This window comes from Schistocerca cancellata, chromosome 2 (assembly GCF_023864275.1).
Source record: "Schistocerca cancellata isolate TAMUIC-IGC-003103 chromosome 2, iqSchCanc2.1, whole genome shotgun sequence".
Classification (NCBI taxonomy): Eukaryota; Metazoa; Arthropoda; class Insecta; order Orthoptera; family Acrididae; genus Schistocerca; species Schistocerca cancellata.
In genome coordinates this window covers 652,830,635-652,854,526 of record NC_064627.1, presented here as the reverse complement: position 1 = coordinate 652,854,526, position 23,892 = coordinate 652,830,635, and the positions used below count along the sequence as shown (strand labels likewise).

Here is a 23,892-nt window from a genome sequence, read left to right as displayed (position 1 = left end):
CATGTATTATTTAACTGTTGTTGACAGTGTCTGCTTACTACACTGTGTTGCACGGGATCAGTGGGGAACGTCTGATTTACACTGGACGAACCTGCTGTTTTGTATGCTCAAGATATCCAGTTACTTCAAATAAATAGGCTAACACGGTCTTACCAGCAGATCTCCGGTCTTCCCCATGTGATCACCGAAAGTTAATAATTATTACAAATGTTTCCAGGAGATCGACTGACAATTTTCGTCGCACCGAGACTTCGAAATTGCTTCACTGCCTTATGGAATTTAAGTTAAGCTCAATTTAATCAGGATAGAACAGTATTGAACTGTGTGAATGTGATAAGCCTGCTTTGTCAATGAAAATTCCCTTAATATACGCATGTTTTTACTATCCTGATCAGTGAAGCTAAATTTTTGATTAAAAAAAAAAAAATTAAATTTGTTATTTGAGACATTACAACCAACCTTTCAGCAGACAAAAGGACAGCCATACACAGCCCCAAAACAGATTCTGATCTAATCATCATACCTACAGACAAATGTTCCACTACTATAGTTGTGAATCACAGTGACTACCAGGTGGAAGGCCTCTGCCAATTGTCTGACTCCTCCACCTACAAAGTCTGCCATAGAGTTCCTACCTCAGAATTTCAATGTAAGCTCCAGTCGCTACCTAAAGCCTTAGGCTCTTCCCAGAACCTCTCTCTTGAACCCATTTCTCTTCTCACTACCTGCAACACCCTGCACACCCATCTTCTACACGTTCCCCAAAATCCACAAACCCAACAATCCTGTACACCCCATTGTAGCTGGTTATTGTGCTCCCACTGAAAGAATATGGGCTTTCACAGGCCAACACCTCTAACCAACTACCCAGAACCTAGCCTCAAACATCAAAGATACCAACCACATCCTTGACTTTCTGTCCATCATCCCCCACCCCTTGACCCCCTGGATCTTTACTCATCGCTGTTGACACTACTTCTCTATACACCAACATTGCTCATGCCCATGGTCTTGTTGATCTCTCCCAACATCCTTCAGACTCCAAACCCACTACCTTATTCCTCATACACCTTACCAACTTTATCCTAACATACAACACTTCTCCTTTGGAGGGAAGGTACACACATGAACCCACAGCACAGCCTTGGGCACCTGCATAGCACCCTCTCATGCCAATCTGTTTACGGGCCAACCCGAGGAAACCTTCCTAGCCTCCCAAAATCCCAAACATCTTTTTGGTTCGTTGATGATATCTGCATGATCTAGACTCAGGGCCAAGACACCCTATCTTCATTCCTTCACAATTCAACACCTTCTCTTCCATCTGCTTCAGCTGGTCCTCCTCCAACCCAGTATGTCCTTCCTGGGCATTGACTACCTCTTCTCTGATGGCTCCGTCACACATCTGTCCACCTTAAATCCCTCAACCACGAACAGTACTTGCATTTTGGCAGTTGCCATCCCTTCCTCACCTAAAAATACCTCCCAAACAGCCTGGCCAACTGGGGACAGCAAATCTGCAGTGACAAGAACTCCCTTGTCCAGTATGCTGAAGGTCTCAAAAAGGCCTTCACAGACTGACGCAATCCCCAGATCTAGTCCACAAACAAATTTCCTGTGCCATAACCCTCCCCCCCCCCCCCTCCAAAGAACCACATACAAAAGGGCACCACCTTTGTCATCTAATATCACCCTTGACTGGAACAACTGATATGCAGCCTTGGTGAGGGCTTTAATTATCTATCATCATCGCCTGAAACGAGTGACATTCTACACATGATCCTTTCGACTCCTCCTAAAGTGGTGTTTTGACGCCCACCCAACTACCTTGACATCCTGGTCTATACTATGCCAACCCCTAGCCACCTGTGGAAGACTCAGATGCAAGACCTGCCAAATCTCTCCCCCCCCCCCCCCCTGCCCCTCAGAACCACGTATTCCAGTCTTGCCATAGGGTTTCCTACCCAATTAGAGGCCAGGCCACCTGGGAAAGGAGTCATGACATGTACCACCTCTACCCCTGCTGCAACCATTTTACCGCTTTTTACATTGGTATGGCAAATGACCAGATGTCCACCACGACAAATGGCCACCGCCAAACAGTGGCCAAGAGCAAAGTGGAAGTCCTGTTGGTGCAACATGCAGCTGAACATAACATGCTTTATTTCAGTGGCTACTTCACAACACAGGCCATCTGGATCTTCCGCTCAACCACCAACTTTTCTGAACTGCACAAATGGGACTTATCTTTACAACACATTCTGCACTAGTGACATTATCCCATCCTCAACCTACTGTGACTTACTGCCCCCACACCTTCCACCAAACAGTTTGTCCTCTCTGTCCCACTTCCTTCCAATTCACACCCTCTTACACACACTGTCCACACCTCTCTACCTCTTCCTTTACCAGGATACAGGTTGGCTGGCAGCTTTTCTAGGAGCAGTTTGCGGTGTGGGGGAGTAGCCATGTATGTGAAAAACGGTATCCCATTTGAGTCAATTGATGTTTCAAAGTACTGCACTGAAAAGGTGTTTGAATGTTGTGCAGGTGTGGTTAAATTTAGTGGAGCTAAACTTCTTGCTGTTGTTATTTATAGATCCCCAGACTCCGATTTCACAACGTTTTTGCTAAAGCTAGGAGGAGGTTCTTGGTTCACTTTATAGGAAATACAAAAAGTTAGTTATATGTGGTGACTTCAATATAAATTGTATAAGTGATTGTGTGCAAGGAAAAGGATGCTGGTAGACCTCCTTAATTCATATAATCTTATGCAAACCGTATTCTTTCCAACGAGAGTGCAAGGGAACAGTAGAACAACCATAGACAATATTTTTGTTCATTCGTCATTACTAGAAGGGCATTCTGTTAGCAGAATGGTGAATGGCCTTTCAGATCATGATGCACAAATTTTAAGTCTAAAAGATTTTTGTGCTGCACCACAGGTTAAATATACACTCCTGGAAATGGAAAAAAGAACACATTGACACCGGTGTGTCAGACCCACCATACTTGCTCCGGACACTGCGAGAGGGCTGTACAAGTAATGATCACACGCACGGCACAGCGGACACACCAGGAACCGCGGTGTTGGCCGTCGAATGGCGCTAGCTGCGCAGCATTTGTGCACCGCCGCCGTCAGTGTCAGCCAGTTTGCCGTGGCATACGGAGCTCCATCGCAGTCTTTAACACTGGTAGCATGCCGCGACAGCGTGGACGTGAACCGTATGTGCAGTTGACGGACTTTGAGCGAGGGCGTATAGTGGGCATGCGGGAGGCCGGGTGGACGTACCGCCGAATTGCTCAACACGTGGGGCGTGAGGTCTCCACAGTACATCGATGTTGTCGCCAGTGGTCGGCGGAAGGTGCACGTGCCCGTCGACCTGGGACCGGACCGCAGCGACGCACGGATGCACGCCAAGACCGTAGGATCCTACACAGTGCCGTAGGGGACCGCACCGCCACTTCCCAGCAAATTAGGGACACTGTTGCTCCTGGGGTATCGGCGAGGACCATTCGCAACCGTCTCCATGAAGCTGGGCTACGGTCCCGCACACCGTTAGGCCGTCTTCCGCTCACGTCCCAACATCGTGCAGCCCGCCTCCAGTGGTGTCGCGACAGGCGTGAATGGAGGGACGAATGGAGACGTGTCGTCTTCAGCGATGAGAGTCGCTTCTGCCTTGGTGCCAATGATGGTCATATGCGTGTTTGGCGCCGTGCAGGTGAGCGCCACAATCAGGACTGCATACGACCGAGGCACACGGAGCCAACACCCGGCATCATGGTGTGGGGAGCGATCTCCTACACTGGCCGTACACCACTGGTGATCGTCGAGGGGACACTGAATAGTGCACGGTACATCCAAACCGTCATCGAACCCATCGTTCTACCATTCCTAGACCGGCAAGGGAACTTGCTGTTCCAACAGGACAATGCACGTCCGCATGTATCCCGTGCCACCCAACGTGCTCTAGAAGGTGTAAGTCAACTACCCTGGCCAGCAAGATCTCCGGATCTGTCCCCCATTGAGCATGTTTGGGACTGGATGAAGCGTCGTCTCACGCGGTCTGCACGTCCAGCACGAACGCTGGTCCAACTGAGGCGCCAGGTGGAAATGGCATGGCAAGCCGTTCCACAGGACTACATCCAGCATCTCTACGATCGTCTCCATGGGAGAATAGCAGCCTGCATTGCTGCGAAAGGTGGATATACACTGTACTAGTGCCGACATTGTGCACGCTCTGTTGCCTGTGTCTATGTGCCTGTGGTTCTGTCAGTGTGATCATGTGATGTATCTGACCCCAGGAATGTATCAATAAAGTTTCCCCTTCCTGGGACAATGAATTCACGGTGTTCTTATTTCAATTTCCAGGAGTGTAGTTACAAACGTTTTAGGAAAGCTGATCCAGTTGCTGTAGAGACTTTTGTAAACCTTATCAAGGAACAAGAGTGGCAAGATGTTTATAGTGCTGATACAGTAGACAATAAATATAATGCTTTCCTCAAGACTTTTCTCGTGCTCTTTGAAAGTTGCTTTCCGTTAGAACGTTCAAAACAGGGTACTAGCACAAACAGGCAGCCTGGGTGGCTGACTAAAGGTATAAGAATATTTTGTAGAACAAAGTGGCAATTATATCAAAACGTTAGAAACAGTCACAATCTAAATGCAGTAGCCCATTACAAACAGTATTGTAAGGTGCTTAAAAAAGTTATTAGGAAGGCAAAAAGTATGTGGTATGCAGATAGAATAGCTAAGTCTCAGGATAAAATTAAAATCATATGGTCAGTCGTAAAGGAAGTGGCTGGTCTGCAGAGACAGGTCGAGGATATAGAATCAGTGCGTAGTGGGAATGTCCGTGTTACTGATAAGTCGCATATATGTACAGTATTTAATAATCACTTTCTGAATATAGCAGGTGAACTACATAGAAACCTAGTCCCAACAGGGAATCATATAGCGCTCGTAGAAAAAAGTGTTCCGAGACTGTCACCTGAAATGCTCCTCCATGATACTGACAAGAGGGAGATTGAGTTAATAATTAAATCACTAAAGACCAAGAACTCTCATGGATATGACTGTGTATCTAGCAGAATACTGAAGTATTGTTCCATGTATGTTAGCCCAGTACTCAGCCATATCTGTAACTTTTCCTTTAGGAGTGGTCGGTTTCATGACCGATTAAAGTACTCGGTAGTGAAGCCACTTTATAAAAAGGGAGACAGGGATAATGTTGATAATTATAGACCTATTTCTATGCCATCGGTGTTTGCTAAAGTTATCGAGAGGGTTGTATATACAAGGTTACTGCAGCATTTAAATTCACATAATTTGCTGTCAAATGTATAGTTTGGTTTTAGAAATGGCTTAACAACTGAAAATGCTATAGTCTCTTTTCTCTGTGAGGTTTTGGACGGATTAAATAAAAGGTTGCGAACGTTAGGTGTTTTCTTTGATTTAACGAAGGCTTTTGACTGTGTTGACCACAAAATATTACTGCAGAAGTTGGAACATTATGGAGTAAGGGGAGTAGCTTACAATTGGTTCGCCTCTTACCTTAAGAACAGAAAGCAGAAGGTAATTCTCCGCAATATTGAGAGTGGTAATGTTGTTCAGTCCCAATGGGGCACAGTTAAATGGGGCGTTCCCCAAGAATCGGTGCTGGGGCCACTGCTGTTTCTTATTTATATAAATGATATGCCTTCTAGTATTATTCAAAAATATTTCTGTTTGCTGATGACACCAGCTTGGTAGTGAAGGATCTTGTGTGTAATATTGAAACATTATCAAATAATGTAGTTCATGAAATAAGTTCGTGGCTTGTGGAAAATAATTTGTTGCTAAATCACAGAAAGACTCAGTTTTTACAGTTTCTAACTCACAATTCAACAAGAACTGATATTTTAATCAGACAGAGTGGGCATGTTATAAGCGAGATGGAACAGTTCAAGTTCCTAGGCGTACGGATAGATAGTAAGCTGTTGTGGAAAGTCCATGTTCAGGATCTTGTTCAGAAACTAAATGCCGCTTTATTTACCATTAGAACAGTATCTGAAATAAGTGACATTTCAACACGAAAAGTAGTCTACTTCGCATATTTTCAAACGCTTATGTCATATGGTATTATTTTTTGGGGTAATTCTTCTGATCAAAAAGGGTATTTTTGGCTCAAAAACGGGCTGTTCGAGCTATGTGTGGTGTAAGTTCTAGAACCTCTTGTCGACCCCTATTCAATAGTCTGGGAATTCTGACATTGCCCTCACAGTATATATTTTCTTTAATGTCGTTTGCTGTTAGCAATATTAGCTTATTCCCAAGAGTTAGCAGCTTTCACTCAGTTAATACTAGGCAGAAATCAAATCTGCATGTGGAATGCACTTCCTTGACTCTTGTGCAGAAAGGAGTGCAGTATTCTGCTGCATCCATTTTCAATAAGCTACCACAAGAACTCAAAAATCTTAGCAGTAGCCCAAAAGTCTAAACTGAAGAGTTTCCTCATGGCTCACTCCTTCTATTCTGTTGAGGAGCTCCTGGAAGAGCTAAAAAATTAAGCAAATTCCAGTGTTACATTCTTGATTTTCTTTATTTAAACTAATGACGTGTTGCCTGAATATGTTTCTTATATTTCATTTTATCTGTTTCTACAATCGTGTTATAATTTCATGTATTGACTTGTTCCATGACCATAGAGACTTCTTAATGTGGTCCCACGGAACAATAAATAAATAAATAAATAAAATGCACCCACTGATCTTCCCCCTTTACCGCCCCTCTCCTTTTCTGCTCCCTGTTCTCCTGCCCCTTCCTCCCCGCCCCCACAGGCTCCTGAAGCTGTGCATGGCAGCCTTGTCCTGCGGCCATTTAGTCCCTGCATGATCTGCCTGGCCGCACTGACATCTCTCCCCCTATCTGTACCCTGCTACCCCCCCCCCTCCTCCTCCTCCTCCTCCTCCATCACACTCTGGATTTCTGCTTCCACTTGACACAGCCACATTCTGGCTGGAGCAGCCAGAGGTAATGCTCGTGTGTGTGTGTGTGTGTGTGTGTGTGTGTGTGTGTGTGTGTGTGTGTGTGCGTGTGCGTGTGCGTGTGCGTGTGCGCGTGCGTGCGTGCGTGCGCGCGCGCGCACACAGTTTTTTTCTTTTCTCCTTTCTGAAGAAGGCTGTGACCAAAAGTTCTTTTCATTGGGCCTGTCTGCAACTCAACATGTCATCTTAATGATGAGTAGTGATCTATCCTTTTCACAATATTGTTGCAGTTTAATGTTCCAACAATACTAAATCTTTTTAGTTATTTTGTTGAAACAAATACAATCTCATTTTCAATACTGAGTTGACGAATATTGGAACAGATAATGTGAAATTAACATTTTGTTAACAATATACAGTGAAAATAATCAAATTATGGTATTTAAAAGCATACAAAAGCCACAGAAAGAAAAAAAAATACAATAAGCTATCATTTAGTTGATGATTTAATTTGTATACATAAAATTAATTTTAAATTGTATACATGGATAATATTAACATATTTTTATATTTTAACAATGCTGAGGATACGTTCAAGATGACAAAAACAAATTTAATTGATTATGGGAGTACAACTTAAAAGCTCCCAGGGGTGAGCAAGTCTAATTTTCCCCTAGCACCTCATATAGAATAATGGTGGTGCAAGCGTAAACTGACGGACTTGGCTATTTAATCATATACTTTTCATCTCTTATTTTTCACTTCGGCCTGATGCCATGAATACAGATTGTGTGTCATAACTTATCTGAGTGTAGCATCCCTGTCTAGGCAATAGTAGAACTATTTTCATTTCAAAGATTACATACATAAAATTCAAATTCACAAAAGTATTGGTTACCTTACTGTCTAACTGCTACTATCACCTAGCTTGTCACATCCATTATGCACTGTTATTTAAATATGCCATAATGTTTTTTGCATCAAAGCATAGAGAAATTACAGCTTATATGTCTTACCATTACCATTATAAAAAGAACAAACCTCTATCACTAGCAAATTCAGCAGAGGATAAAATATGTATTAAGTATGGTGGTCATGCAAAATTTCAGAGTTTCATGGCAAGAGTCAATTTCCATAAAATTTTTCTGGATTGTACACCATGGCACATAAAATGATGCGCCACTGCTGCAAATGTCTTTCATCAGTGTGTGTAGTACAACTAGGGAAACTCTACTTCAGTTTAATATATTGTCCCTATCCGGCCTCTGTAATTCCTTAAAAGGAGTGCAAATAAAAATATGTCATGGAATACAAGGTAAGATTATCTTGTGATAACCAAGCAGCAAATATTTCCAATGACAGAGTGTGGAAAGAACAATATTATGAAAAGGACACATTGCTACCAACTGTATAAAAATGTTGAATCCCAGAAATGCACATCAAAAAGACTGCTCTACATATAAGCTTTCAGCCAAAACACCTTCTTCTTAAGTAAAAAACACGCACATATTCTCACAAGCACAACTCCCACACATGACTGCTGTGTCTGGTTAGTGTGACCAGACATGTGGGGGAGTGCATTTTCCATCTGCAGCCAGTGGCAGTGCAGCATATTTTGGTGACGCGAAGGCAGTGACCTCTAGTGTATTGCTTGAATACTTTTTCTTGTTCATCATGCTGTGCAGTTGATGTGGAGCATTCTGCAGTATTGCCAACACATACTATTTGCACTTTGAACTTGTTGCTTGCTGTAGTGTAAACACAGCAGGTTTTGTGGAAGCATGTATATACACACAAGTTTGCTTCACATGTTGTAATTATTTATACCAATTAATATGAAATGTGTTACATTTATAACAATCTGTCTGCTGTCACAATGAATTAAACACCATTGAGGAATGCAACAAAGATGAACAACTGTCCACTGAACACATCCTGTTAATTGTGGTGCTACATATAGCAAATGGAGTAGCCTGTGTTGGCTGCAGTTGGTAGAGTCACAATACATTCTGGATTCTGTTGACAGTCTCCAAGCAGAACTATTGTAAGTAAAATTAATGCATGGATGTGAAGTGTGTACGAGGTTTAACTATATAAATTAAACCCAAGTGGAAGCCATGGTCAGTCCATTTGCTATACACAATTACATCAGCCATTCTTTGGAACAAGTCACCAAGTAAGCTTGTTGTTTCATTCTATATGCTAGAAGCCACTGATTAGTGTTACATCACCGTACAATACAGCTATTGGCTGCAGGTGGAAAACAAACATCCAAGTCATCATAATCTGGCAGTTTTCACCGTATTTCATTTTATGACTCAATGTGGGCTGTAGATACTTGCTATTTCCCAGGGGATCATAAAATGAAAGAACTATCAAAACCAAGTGCTTTATGATATAATTTTTGGCAGTAGTGTGTTCAGAAATGGCTCAATTACCTCGTATATCATTAGCAAAAGTGATAGTCTTTTCAATTACACACCTTACAGTATTACAAAAGGCAAAACCAACTTTTTTTTCCTAACAGGTCTAGAAAATGAAGTAAAATTTTGAAATTTCTTTCTTGTTTGTTTGCGACTTTGAGATTTGGATGTTATGAGTGTTGGTAAAATTGCTTCATAGGAGGAGGAGAATGAAATTCTCACACCTACTTTTGATTTATAGCTCCTGTGTGTGTGTGTTGATACTTTATAATCCAGTACTTTAGGAATTTCGAATGTTTCGTAGGCTAGGGTCTGTAAACCTACTACAAGTGGTAGTGTGGTGGGCTGACTGTGAGCTAGTAACAGCTGACTAGCTGGAAATTACTGTCTTTTCCTCTATCATGACTGAGCATATTCTTCGAAACTCAGTGCCTGAATTTAAAAGGCTGATGATCCATGTTGCTGCTGAGTACAGTACATCAGAAATACACGCAAAAAAGATGAGTCCGAGTTATAAGTGGCACATGGAAAGATACTGGCTCGGTCCAGAACACTTCGTGTCGATTGACCTGTTTTTCCATTGCAACCTAGCAGTAGTTGTATCATAATTTCGCGATGAAGCTAAACGTTGCGTGTTGTGTTGGCAATGCCGATTGTGGATTATGTCAGCATTTCCTCTTTCATGTCTCCCCTCTCCATAAAACTAAGGAATTTTTGGCATTGATCTTTAGGGTTGTATCAGGAGTTATGAATTTATGGTGTAGAATCATGAAAACTATAAATCACAGAACATAAAATCAAAGTTCCATTTTACTACTACAAAATAAAATGAACTAATTTTGAAAGGACAATGATGGATCACTTGATAATGACAAAGTCTAAACTGCAATAGTGTATCTAGATAACTAACAGTCAAATGGTGAACTTTTTTTTTAAACAATCTTATTGACCAACTAGGATCACGTTGACAACTTCAGTTCCTCTTCTTCCTTTGTTGTTGTTTCCTATTTTTCCAGCACTCCCTCATTTTCTCACCATGAAGTCTCTTCCTTTCTTCTGTCCATATTGTTTCTGATTTTCTTTTTATTTCTTCTGCGTTGAAAGCCTTCCAAATTTAGTATTTTATTTTTAAAACAGTTTCTTTCTGCTATTTCTGATTATTTGATGATGTTTCTTTCTAGATCTTTCCTTACTTGTGTAATCCATGCTATTGTCGATTTCTTCTTCCAGAAATATAAGTGTATGTACATTTCTTGTTGCAAATATTTTTGGTCACACCATATGCTCTTTCCATTTTGTTAATTCTTACATCTATTGCAGATTTGTCTAGTCTATTCTGTTGTATATTTTCTTCGAGATATTTAAATTTATATACTCACTCTACTCTACCTATTTGTGTTTCTATCAATTTTGGCACTTTTCTTTGTGTTTGTCATGAATTTTGTTTTTTCCGCTGAAATTTTGAGACCAGTTCTGTTTGCTATTTTTTTCCAGAAGGTTTATTTGAATAACTGTTTCTGTCCGGTTTTCTGAAGGAACTGCAAAATCATCCGCAAAAGCCAAGCAGTTTACCTTAATTCCATTTGTTTTCCTTCCTTGAGTTATTGGCTCAATCTTGTGATTTTTTAGCTCCGAATTCCAGATACTAACAATTTTTTCTAGAACACAAACAGTAAAGGTGATAAACCATGACCTTGTCTAACACCAGTTTTTATTTCAAGTGCCTGATATACTTCTCCCATAAATTTGACTTTAGATATTATACCTATAGTGTTTCACAAATTATATTTGCTAATTTTGATTAACACCAAAATCTCTAATGACCTTATCTATTGTTTCTCTGTCTACACAATCAAATGCTTTCTTGAAATCAATAAATGACACTATTATTGGTTTGGTGGTTAACATTCTATGGCAAATTATTGACTAACTTGAAAATTTGTTCTGCACAGGATCTTCTCTTTTGAAAACCACCCTGATATTCTCCCAGTTGTTTGTTTAAAGTGTCTACCACTCTGTTCAGGAGAATGTTTGATAATATTTTGTATGCCACTGCAGAAGTGACACTCCTCTGTAATTATTGACATTTTGTGTGTCTCCCTTTTTATGTAGCAGGTGGATTAATGCTGTTTTCCATTCAACTGGAATCTTTTCAGTTTTCCAAATGTTCTCAAAAAGTAACTGTAGATCCTTTATTATTTTTGGTTTTGACCACTTCAATAATTCTGCTGTAATTGAGTCTTCACCACTTGCTTTATTATTTTTGAGCGTTTTGATGGCTTCAGGAATTTCTAACTTTGTAGGTGGGAAATCTTCCTCTAGGATTTGAAGTGTCACTGGAAATTCTAATTTATCTGTGGAAACTGGAGAGTTTAACAGCTTTTCAAAAAAATTTGCAAAAATTTCATAATTTTCTTTGTTATTTAATCCCATTTTGCCATTTTCATGTTTGAAACAGACACTTGCTGCCTGATATCCTTTAAGTATGTGTTTAAAAGTTTGGTAAAAATTTCTAGTATTATTTTTGGTGAACTTTTCGTCTATTACAATAAGCTGAGAATTTTCGAAGTGTCTTTTGATTTTCCAGATTATTTTTCATGCTTCTTTTCTTTGTTGTCTGAATTGTTCAAGGTCTTCCTCTTTTTTCGAACATCTCCATTTTCTCCATTTTGGAGCTCTTTGTATTAGTGTTTCTTCACTTTCCTCATTCCACCATGTCTTCTTTTTATTCTTGGCCAATCCTAAAGTTTTCTCTGTTGCTTGAGTTATTTGCATATGGAGTTCATGCCAATCACCTTCTTTACTTGTCTCAATCTCTTCTCTATTTTTTTCTATATTTCCTTTTGTAATATTAGCTGTAGTGGTGTTGTATCTGATCACTTCCTTGGTCGCCTTTTTAGTTTTACATGGGAGAAATTTTATTTTTTAATGATCTGAATCGAATTCCCCATTTCTGACTATTTTAACATTCATTATTTCCATGATATACCTTTTCGATATAGCTACGTGATCCAGTTGAAATTCTCCTAGATTTGGATTTGGATGTCTCCAAGTTTTGGCTTTTCTTGGTAGTTTGCAGAAATGTGTGGACACTAGTTTTAACTGGAGCATTTTACGCATATTGATCAGTCTTTCACCATTTCTGTTTGTTCTTGAGTGTGCTGGATATTCACCTACAATAGTCCTAAATTTCTTTTCCCTCCCAATTTGTGCAGTGAAGTCACCAAGAAGTATTTTAATGTTCTTTTTAGGTATGATAGAAATTTCAGATTCTAAAAGATCCCAGAATTGATTTACTTTCTCCAGATTTCTTCTGTTGTCAGCATTTATAGGTGCATGACAGTTTATGAGGCTGCAACTTTTATTGAAAACATTATCATTTAGATGTATTTTTATCCATGCTGGAACAAGTGAACTCTGCGGCTGTTAATGATTGGTGGTGAATAACCCAATCAGCCACAAATACTTTTAAAATGCTTTATATCAATTCCATAAACGGTTTTGGGCTATCATGTCCATCTTCAGATGGTTAATGTTTCAGATCACATTAAAATTTTCAACAACAGCATGTTGTCTGCTCCTGCTCTGGACAAGAATATTTGGATATTTAGCACCACTTTATATGTTGTTTCGATAGCAAAAAAGTTGCTAATGATTCTGCATTATTCTAAATCAATGCAAGTTCATTAAATTTACATGCTAATGTAAAATAGTAGCTTACATCTTCAGATATTTCTAGGATTCTTTAATTTGCAGGTAATAGGCTCCTATGTAAAAGATACCAACCATTTCTTCCAACAACTCTCCACAGTTCCTGTTCCTTTACCACATGGTGCCATCCTCATCACTACTGATGCCACCTCCATATGCACTAACATCCATAATGCCCATGACCTTCCCAGTGCCCAACAGGTTCCAGCCTACATCACTCCTGGTCACCATGACAAACCATACCCTCACTCACCATTACTTCTCCTTTGAAGGCATCACCTATTAAGAAATCCAGGGTACAGCAATGGGCACCTACATGGCACCATCCTATGCCAAACTATTCATGGGTCATCTAGAGGAATCCTTCCTAACCACCCAGAACCCAAACCCCTCACCTGATTGAGATTCGCTGATGACACCTTTGTGATCTGGATCAAGGGTGAGAACACCCTATCCACATTCCTCCACAACCTCAACACCTTTTGCCCCATTCACTTCACCTGGTACTCTTCAACCCAACAAGCCACCTTCCTTGATATTGGCCTCCACCTCAAAGATGCTACCTCATTACCATAGTCCACATCAAATCTCCCAACCACCAGCAATGCCTCCACTTTGACAGCTGCCACCCATTCCATACCAAGAAGTCCCTTTCATACAGCTTAGCCACTGTGGCCGTCACATCTGTAGTGACGAGCAGTCCCTCTTGAAATATTCCAAGGGTCTCATTCAGGCCTCCACAGACCACGATTACCCTCCTCACATTGTACAGAAAGATATCGCCTGCACCTTATATTTCCAGTCACCTAACACCTCCCAAAGTCCCATCGTATGGCCACAGAGAACCATTTACCTAGTGAACCAGTACCACCCAGGACTGGAGCAACTGAATCACATTCTCCTCCAGGGTTTTGGTTACCTCTCAAAGTGCCCTGAAATGAAAAATTTCCTAAAATTTCCGAGCCCTCTATGCTCCAAACCTACACAATACCCTAGTCAATCGCTACACAGCCCCTGCTCCCAACTTCTTACCTCATGGCCCATATCCCTGCAATAGAACTAGATGCGTAGACCGGTCCCATACATCCTCGCACTACCACCTACTCCAGTCCCGTCACAAACACATCTATCCCATCAAAGGCAGGGCTGCCTGCAAAACCTGTCATGTGATTCACAAGCTAAGCTGCAACCGTTGTGCTCTGTTCTATGTGGGCATGATGACAGACAAACTTTCTGTCCACACGAATGGTCACCAACAAACTGTGGCCAAGAAACAACTAGGCCACCCAGTTGCTGAGCACCCTGCCCAACACACCATTGTTCATCACAGCCTGTGCTATCTGGATCATTCATTCCCACACAAGCTCTTCTGAACTGCACAGGTGGGAACTCTCCCTGCAATATATCCTAAGTTCCCATAACCCTCCTGGCCTCAGCCTTCATTAGTCATTGTCCTACACCCACCTATTTCCCTCCCTCTCCCCACTCCAGCACTTCACAGCACACCCACACACCCACAGTCTTTTCCTTTCTCTCCTTTTCCACAGCACCCCCCACCCCCACCCCTGCTCTCCATCTAACCTCCCAACTGCACCTAGCACCTAGCTGCCCTACCCTCTTCTCCACATCATACTGGTATCCTCCTACAAGCAGCACTTTACCATTCCCCATCCCTACCCTGCTATCCCTTCCCCTCTCCACTCCAGCCTCCTCCTTACCCCCCACCACCCAGACTGCTTCGCCCATCATGCACTGCGCCCTACAGTATGGCCTTGGCAGCAAGAGACTGTGTTCATGTGTGTGTGAGGTGTGTTTGCACGAGTGTTGCTGTGTGTATGTTGTCTAATTCAGACAAAGGCCTTTCTGATCGAAAGCTTATTTGTTTGACCATCTTTTTGTTTGCCTATCTGTCACTCAAAATCTCCACTATATGGTAGGTAGCAGTCTATCCTTTTCATAATATTTTCAGATTTCAAAATTTTGTTTTTTGGTTTCACTGTTCATCCAATTGCCCCACATTACCATGCCTCAAACAGTGTAGGAAAGCCATTGGCATCCACAACAGTCATCTTGGAATGGATAAATACAGGTCCTGTATGGTTTCCAAGGGTATCTTCTAACATTTTTCCTTCAAAATAGTGGCAAGTTCAGCTAAGGACGTGGAAGTGGACAGTGATCACCCGCCCTTCTCTCCAAGAAAGTAGACCACAGAAATTCGATAATACTGAGATCTGTTGACTGTGGTGGCCAGAGAAGATGCAACAATTCATCCTCATGCTCACAAAACCAGTCCTGGACTATGCAATCTGTGTGAACAGGGACCCTGTCATCTTGGAATACAGCATCATCATTCGGGAAGAAACACCGTACCATGGGATGGACCTGATCAGTCAAAATAGTCACATAATTCTTGGCAGTAACACCATGATAAGGCTGTTGAGATCACTACTAGACCTCTACCATGTTTTACTCTTGGGTCGTAAACTCACAGAGTGAAACAAAATTCATCATAGTCCAGGTCTTATGGAGCTCCCTTTGTGTTGTTTTCCTGCTGATAAGCTTCATGAGTACAACATTCAGTTCTGCAGTGACTTTTTGCAGCTGTAGTCCTCTTATTTTTTAACACAATCCTCTTCAATGACCATCTGTCACAATCACTCAGAACACACTTTTGTCCATGTTGTGACTTAGTGGATGATGTTTTTCCACTTTCCCTGTTGTTGTTGTTGTTGTTGTTGTTGTTGTGGTCTTCAGTCCTGAGACTGGTTTGATGCAGCTCTGCATGCTACTCTATCCTGTGCAAGCTTCTTCATCTCCCAATACCTACTGCAGCCTACATCCTTCTGAATCTGCTTAGTGTATTCATCTCTTGGTCTCCCTCTACGATTTTTACCCTCCATGCTGCCCTCCAGTACTAAATTGGTGATCCCTTGATGCCTCAGAACATGTCCTACCAACCGATCCCTTCTTCTAGTCAAGTTGTGCCATGAACTCCTCTTCTCCCCTATTCTATTCAATACCTCCTCATTGGTTATGTGATCTACCCATCTAATCTTCAGCATTCTTCTGTAGCACCACATTTCGAAAGCTTCTATTCTCTTCTTGTCTAAACTATTTATCGTCCATCTTTCACTTCCATACATGGCTACACTCCATACAAATACTTTCAGAAACGACTTCCTGACACTTAAAGCAACACTCAATGTTAACAAATTTCTCTTCTTCAGAAACGCTTTCCTTGCCATTGCCATCTACATTTTATATCCTCTCTACTTCGACCACCATCAGTTATTTTGCTCCCCAAATAGCAAAACTCATTTACTAATTTAAGTGTCTCATTTCCCAATCTAATTCCCACAACATCACTCGACTTAATTTGACTACATTCCATTATCCTCGTTTTGCCTTTGTTGATGTTCATCTTATACCCTCCTTTCAAGACACTGTCCATTCCATTCAACTGCTCTTCCAAGTCCTTTGCAATCGCTGACAGAATTACAATGTCATTGGCAAACCTCAAAGTTTTTATTTCTTCTCCATGGATTTTAATACCTACTCCGAACTTTTCTTTTGTTTCCTTTACTGCTTGCTCAATATACAGATTGAATAGCATCGGGGAGAGGCTACAACCCTGTCTCACCCCCTTCCCAACCACTGCTTCCCTTTCATGTCCCTCGACTCATATAACTGCCATCTGGTTTCTGTACAAATTTCCCTATATGTGGTATTAATCTTCAATTTTGTGCCTCTTGAAACACCAAACACTTTGGCTACCTTAGTTATGGAAGTGCCCACCATATGAGCACTAAAAATTTGCACACAGTCAAATTCACTTCAATCCAATGCACTCAGAACACAGAATACTGTTCTGACCAATACTGACACTTGCAACATATTGAGGACATCAATAGGTGCCGTTCATGGTTAGATACAACAGCACAACCTGCAGGCTTGGATAGCACCTGCATTTATGTTCAAGCTTGCATTTCTCATGGTGTTTCCATATCTTTGTCCAACCCTGTATCTCAAAGCACAAAAAAATTAGCATTTCACATATAGTATGTAGAAGTGACATAATGATGTAAGGCACCATAGTCCTGTAATGGGAAGTCCTGCTTGGAATGAAAACAATTACTGACAGCACATATCATCACTATCTTAAAGAAAACATGATGAATAAAGGACAGAAATATTATGAAGTTGTAACTAGTGTGAATTTTTGAAGTTTCTATCTTCATGAATGCAATGAGTGAATTACAAAAATTTCTACTGAATGTAGAATAGACATTTCAAAAGTAAAAATGGGTGCAAAAAATTTATTGCTTGTTCCACAAAATCTTCAGGAACTCTTGCTCTATCCTAGTTAACCATAATGGGAACACATTTCTAGTTTTTCTCAATAGCAAGAGAGTTGTACATATCTCTTTTCGTTAGGTGCAGCTTGATGACACACACAGAACCAAAATTAGCACATTATAGAGCCTGTGAAAATATCTTATTCAATGTGCCCCCTTACACTCAGAGCTTTGCTGTTACTAAATGGCATAGTATCAATGTAACATTATGTGATAGGCTAATATTCTGTCCAGTTAGTTGTAGAATTCAGTGACAAACCTGAGAAGAACACAAAAGTGTCCCCCTTTAAATAAGAGATTTTAACTGAAAACATTTGAGACAGAAAAGTCATCTAATATGTGCACTACAACCAAATTTCAATTGGGTATTCAGCTGGTGTGCATTTAATATATTTAACAGTTCTGAACACAGCAATGAACTTCCACAAACAGTCTGTTACAGGAAATAGGAACTTTCTATTGAACGGACAAGTTTTCAGTGTATTTCAGTGTAGCACTAAGCAAATTAATTTGGAAGGAATGTATTTATTTTAATAAGATAAAATTTATCTTCAATGTTGGGTCTCACTCATTTATGGCATTGAAGCAAGGATTTTTTTTTTTATTATTTTTTTTTGTAACACACATGCCTACCCAGTGCTTCCAGAAGCATATAGTATACTGGAGATGTTGATTCTTCTGCATATGACTCCATTTCATCAAGACTCAGAAATGAAGTAGAAAAATGGTTGGAGCGTGCCAATATGAGCCGTTTCAGGTGCCTTTTAGATAATGTATGCCTCTTGATAGCCTACAACAAAAGTTTTCCTGAATTAAAATGTTGTACATAAATTTTCTTTCACATTCGCTGTGTAATATAAAGAAAGGAAGATCATAGTTTAATGCCCTGTCAACAACATAGTTATTAGTGATGAAGCCCAAGCTTGCACTGGAATGGATGGGAAAGCAAACTGGCAGTGTTTGTTTCAAAGGAAACATCCCAGAATTTGTCTTTGGCAATTTAAGGGAACCATGGAACCTAAACCTTAGGGGCCAGATAGGTTTTTGAGCCCTATTCTCTCAAATAAATGTACGTACAGTGTTTTACCACAGTGCCATCTAGCTTTGCCACATAGATATTAACTGAAATGTGAATTAAGGAAACAAGAATAAAGAAGAAAATGTGCCAAACCATCAATATAAACATTTGTTAATGAGTTCAGTTGGGCACTTAAAACAGTCTCAGTTTAAATCTAATACCATTAGAGATTAAGAGCCATTCTCAAACAAAATCTGTATTAATCTTTTATGTAAAAGCAATTACAATGGTTTCAAATACGGTGTCTTTAATCTCACATCTGTCATAGAACTACATGGGTGGAAAAAATATTAAGAATGTCATGGTTTACAAGCAATACAATGAATAAAAATAATCATTCACTGTTTCCTATACACAATCTTTCCAGTCTTATATGAAGGTTATGATTTGGAAGATGTATACACAATACGGACAGCATTTACTGTTTGATACACTGACAATTTATCACAGAGTTATTATGGAAACAGAGCAATGAAAGTGTTGGTAGAGGGAGAAAAAGTCAAACTAGGCAGGTTTTTGTGGCCAGTATTTGCATTCTTTGTGATTTTTGTTTTATGGTCATTAGGCCTTGATACAAGCCATAGTTCTCTGCCTATTGTTTCATCTTCCAATGCTGGAGACGTCATCAGATACTATCAAGATCCAAACAGCAGTAGCAAATTGAAACAAGCTCAGAAAGCCGAACTGTTTATACATATCATCATAATAGAGCAAAAGGGGAACATGGATAAATATTGAAGGATGTGTCCGAATCTTCTCTGGGTGTTGTACAAGTTCGTAGATGGTTTAGGGAAAGTGTATGATGTGGAAAAGCTGCAGACAAACCACCAGTGACCATACAACAATTCTTCATTAACTTATTCAGCTCAAACAGTCTTAAGTGTGCTCTGTTTTCTGGCATGGTCAGGTACTCCTTCGTAACATTCAGTGTTGTAACTACAGGTGATGGTTTATGGTGAAAGGAGTGCATGCGCTGCCTGGGAGGCACAGTGCTGAGCTGGTGTTTCAAGTATGCCACCTGAGATAATTTGACACGGCCATGCTTCATTCACAGGCAGCCACAGTCTTCTCTACTGCAGAAGGTCTCGATGTTGCAGCAGCATGGTAATGGCATTGCCCAGAGTCGAAGTCTGGACCAATGCTGAAGAGCAGGGATGCCTGTCCAAGCTGGGCCAGATAGTAGTCCCAGTGGCAGAGTTAAGGTAACAGGTTCAACTGACACAGGTTGGGCATCACATACTGCACAGCTGTTTGAACAATGAAGAGCTGATTCGATTGCAGTTAAATACTGCTGTTCCCTCCTGATTTCATGGTAACATCAGTGTTTTGGGTCATGTCAATTGTTCAGGGCTGGGCAACAACCCTGTTGTTGTAATCAGCTACAATAACTTCTGCAGGCTAGCCTGGTGTAGTCTGTCAACACATTGGAATTGTTAAGCTGCTGAACACGCATTCCACTTGTGAACGCCTGACTGTCTTGACCAGATTCTGACTTGGCAATGCACTACTGGTTCCAAGTCTCATTTAATAACTTTTAACCTTTACAATAATGTTATCAGACCAATGGCCAAGATCACAGAGTTCACTAATTTGTGTTGTTAAGCTTGTGGTGGAGAAGAGTTGATGCTGTTTATTTTATTTAGCATTATAGCCCACAACTTGTCCAGTTTCAATCCTCCTCCTCTTTTATTACATTATCTTCGTGTTTTCAGATTTCTAAGGTCTCTCTGTACATCCTAGCATAGTAATTACTTTGAACAGGAAAAATGACCTATGGTTAAATTATTGTTCTATACCTTCCTTTCATGACCCCTTTTAAGTGGATGTGTTTCTAGGACTGTAGTGTTTTTACAACATTGCAGAGCACTTTGGAATGTTTGTAGTTTTTTGGGAATTCAGTGTACCTGCTTGATTTGCCCAGTTAAACTGTGTGGCCAATCTGTACTTTTGCATCTTACTTTGTAGTGTTTCTCTCTGACTGCTGAACATTTGTCTGGGGATCAATGGCACAAAATGTGGACACAGTTTTCAAATTGCAGAAAATGGCTGTAAAAATATTAACTAACTGCACTAGTCAGGTTCATTGCCAAAAATTGGATATCCATACCATACCAAGTGAGTACATCTCCCAAGCTACTGTTAAAACATTACTACGTATTTCACTAAAAGATCTATACATAAACTTATTTCACTAACAGGTCTATACATAATCAATGAATAAAAGCCAGATTAGATTTACAGTACCAAGGAAAAACAAACAAAAAATTCAAAACAGCACTTTGTATCAGGGAATAACACTTTATTACAAATAGCTCAAGGACACGTCCTGGAGTAATCAGTAGGTATCCAGTATGGAATGATGTAGTACAAAAATGTGTTCGATATTGTAAGTTATCTGGTGCAAATCACGTACAATCAAAAGAATATTGTACAATAGGGACCAATCAAATACAGTGCAGTTGTTAAGACACTGACCTTATATTCAGGTAGATGGAGTTTGGACTGTTGGTTGGTTTAAAAGAGGTCATTGGTCCCTTGTTCCTAATAAAACAATGCCACAAGTGTGAGAATAAAACGGATGAGACATATAACACAAAACGGAAAGAAAGGAAAAACATAACAAAGGACAGGCAACAAACACTAAAAGGAACAAAAGAGGACAAGAAAACAGAGAGGCACTAGAAACAGAAGAGAGTAAAACAGTGGCTGGCTGACAATGAGAATAAAAAGGAAAAGCCAGCCACTCTGTAACACATTAAAACTTCCATCCTAAAAGCACTAGGGTCGAGGACACAGAGGGTCAAAGGACATGCGCTAAAACCTACATAGAAGTATACAACCCTCTCTCACAGATGAAACATAAAACTAAAGCTGCTGCTGAGGCATCATCGCCCAGCACCGAAGGTAGGGAGCTGGGAAAGTTAAAGGTCTGCCAAAGAGCGGCTGAAAGTGGGCAGTCCAGCAAGAGGTGGATGATTGACATTTGGGAGCCACAGCAACACAGAGGAGGGTCCTCGCAATGGGATTGGTAACCATGCATTAGCCTTGTATGGCCAATGCAGAGCCTGCAGAGGACAACTGATTCCCTGTGAGAAACAGCATAGAAGACTTCCACACATCTGTCATCTTCTTAATGACTCACAGCTCTGTCTCCCAAAGCCTGACAACCCTGCAGCGTAAGACAGAACGCAGGTCAGCTTCGGAGATGCCCATCTCCAAAAGCGGTTTCCGTGTTGCCTGTTTGGCCAGCCTGTCGCCAAGTCCATTGCCTGGGATTCTGACGTGTCCTGGGATCCACACAAATGCCACTGAATGATGGGACCGTTCCAGGGCATACATGGACTCCTGGATGGACGCTACCAGAGGATGGCAAGGGTAGCACTGGTCGATAGTTTGTAGGCTGCTCAATGAGTCAGTACACAGGAAAAATGACACGCCAGGGCATGAGCAGATGTGCTCAAGAGCACAAGATACGGCCACCAGCTCTACAGTGAAAACACTGCAGCCATCTGCAAGGAGTGCTGTTCAATATGTCCTCCATGAACACGCGCAAAGCCTATGTGACATCAGCCATCGAGCCGTCGGTGTAAATCACATCACGGAACACGTCAAGAATTGAGAGGAAGTGACAGCGGAGAGCGGTTGGGTTAATGGAGTCCTTAGGACCATACAAAAAATCCAGACGAAGCTGCAGCCGAGGCGTGCACCATGGAGACGTACATGAATGGACCGCAAGTAGAGGTGGTAAAAGGAAAGGACTTCAGTTCGAAAAGAAGGGACTGCACGTGGACCACATTTGTTAGCCACAACATGGGCCGCTGACACAGAAGACAGACCACCACGGGCGGGAAAAGGAGATGGTAATTTGGATGCTCAGGAGAATTATGAATGTGTGCAGCATAACTGGTGAGCAGTTGTGCACGTCTGATCTGCAATGGAGGGACCCCTGCCTCCAACAATACGCTGGTCACTGGACTCATCCTAAAAGCTCCTGTCGCTCGTCGAACCCCGCAGTGATGCACAGGGTCGAGTAAATGCAACGCTGAGGGCACTGCTGAACCATAAACCACACTCCCATAGTCAATTTGGGATTGGACAAGGGCTCTGTAGAGCTGCAGCAGCGTAGAGCGATCTGCACCCCAATTGGTGTTGCTCAGGGAACAGAGGGCACTGAGGTGCAGCCAGCACTTCTGATTAAGCTGACGAAGATGAGGAAGCCACGTCAATCGAGCATCAAAAACCAGCCCTAAGAATCAATACATCCCACTGCAGTGAGTGGACTGTCATGAAGGTAAAGTTCTGGGTCCAGGTGAATGGTACAAGGCCGACAGAAGTGCATGAGACACGACTTTGCACCTGAAAACTGGAAGCTGTGGGCTACAGCCCATGACTGCACCTTGTGGACGGCTCCCTGTAGGTGCCACTCAGCAACACCAGCACTGGAACAGCAGTACAAAACGCAGAAGTCGTCTGCATACAGAGAAGAAGACATGGAGGGCCCGACAGCTGCTACTAGACCATTAATGGCCACTAGAAATAGAGAGATACTCAATACAGAGCCCTGTGGGACTCCATTATCTTGGATAGGGATGGAACTATGGGAGGCACCAACTTGGACATGGAAAGTATGGAGCTACAGGAAGTTTTGGATAAAAATTGGGAGCAGGCCCCGGAGACCCAACTCATACAATGTAGCAAGGATATGATGTCACTAGGTCATGTCGTATCCTTTACATAAGTCAAAAAAGACGGCAACCAGGTGTTGGCATCTGGAAAAGGCTGTTCGGATGGCAGACTCGAGGGACACAAGATTATCAGTGGTAGAATGACCCTGCAGAAGTAGCCCTGACATGGAGCCAGTAGGCCACGTGACTCCAGGACCCAACCCAACGGCCGACACACCATACATTCCAGCAGCTTACAAAGAATGTTGGTGAGGCTAAAAGGCCAACAGCTATCCACATCAAGTGGATTTTTACCGGGTTTGAGCACCGGAATGGTGGTGCTCTCCCGCCATTGCAATGGAAAGATGCCATCACACCAGATCTGGTTGAAGATGATGAGGTTATGTCGCTTGTAGTCAGATGAGAAATGTTTAATCATCTGGCTGTGGATCCAATCAGCAAGGATATGATGTCACTAGGTCATGTCGTATCCTTTACATAAGTCAAAAAAGACGGCAACCAGGTGTTGGCATCTGGAAAAGGCTGTTCGGATGGCAGACTCGAGGGACACAAGATTATCAGTGGTAGAATGACCCTGCAGAAGTAGCCCTGACATGGAGCCAGTAGGCCACGTGACTCCAGGACCCAACCCAACGGCCGACACACCATACATTCCAGCAGCTTACAAAGAATGT

The 23,892-nt window shown here is 41.6% G+C and overlaps 1 protein-coding gene across 3 annotated transcripts in view; it reads right to left on the bottom strand.

Moving 5' to 3' along the window:
* The window catches only part of LOC126162334 (NADH dehydrogenase (ubiquinone) complex I, assembly factor 6), a 103,385-nt gene that overhangs the window by 65,525 nt on the left and 13,968 nt on the right, over positions 1-23,892 (bottom strand). For 2 of the 3 annotated variants that reach the window (XR_007535065.1, XM_049918766.1), the window contains exon 3: positions 18,089-18,245. The exons of the other annotated variant lie outside the window; for it this stretch is intronic. Coding sequence is in view for 1 of the 2 variants with exons in the window: in XM_049918766.1 (XP_049774723.1) it covers positions 18,089-18,245 (157 nt within the window). In the remaining variant the exon portion in view is untranslated. The remainder of the gene's footprint in view (positions 1-18,088; positions 18,246-23,892) is intronic. 3 annotated transcript variants of the gene reach the window in all.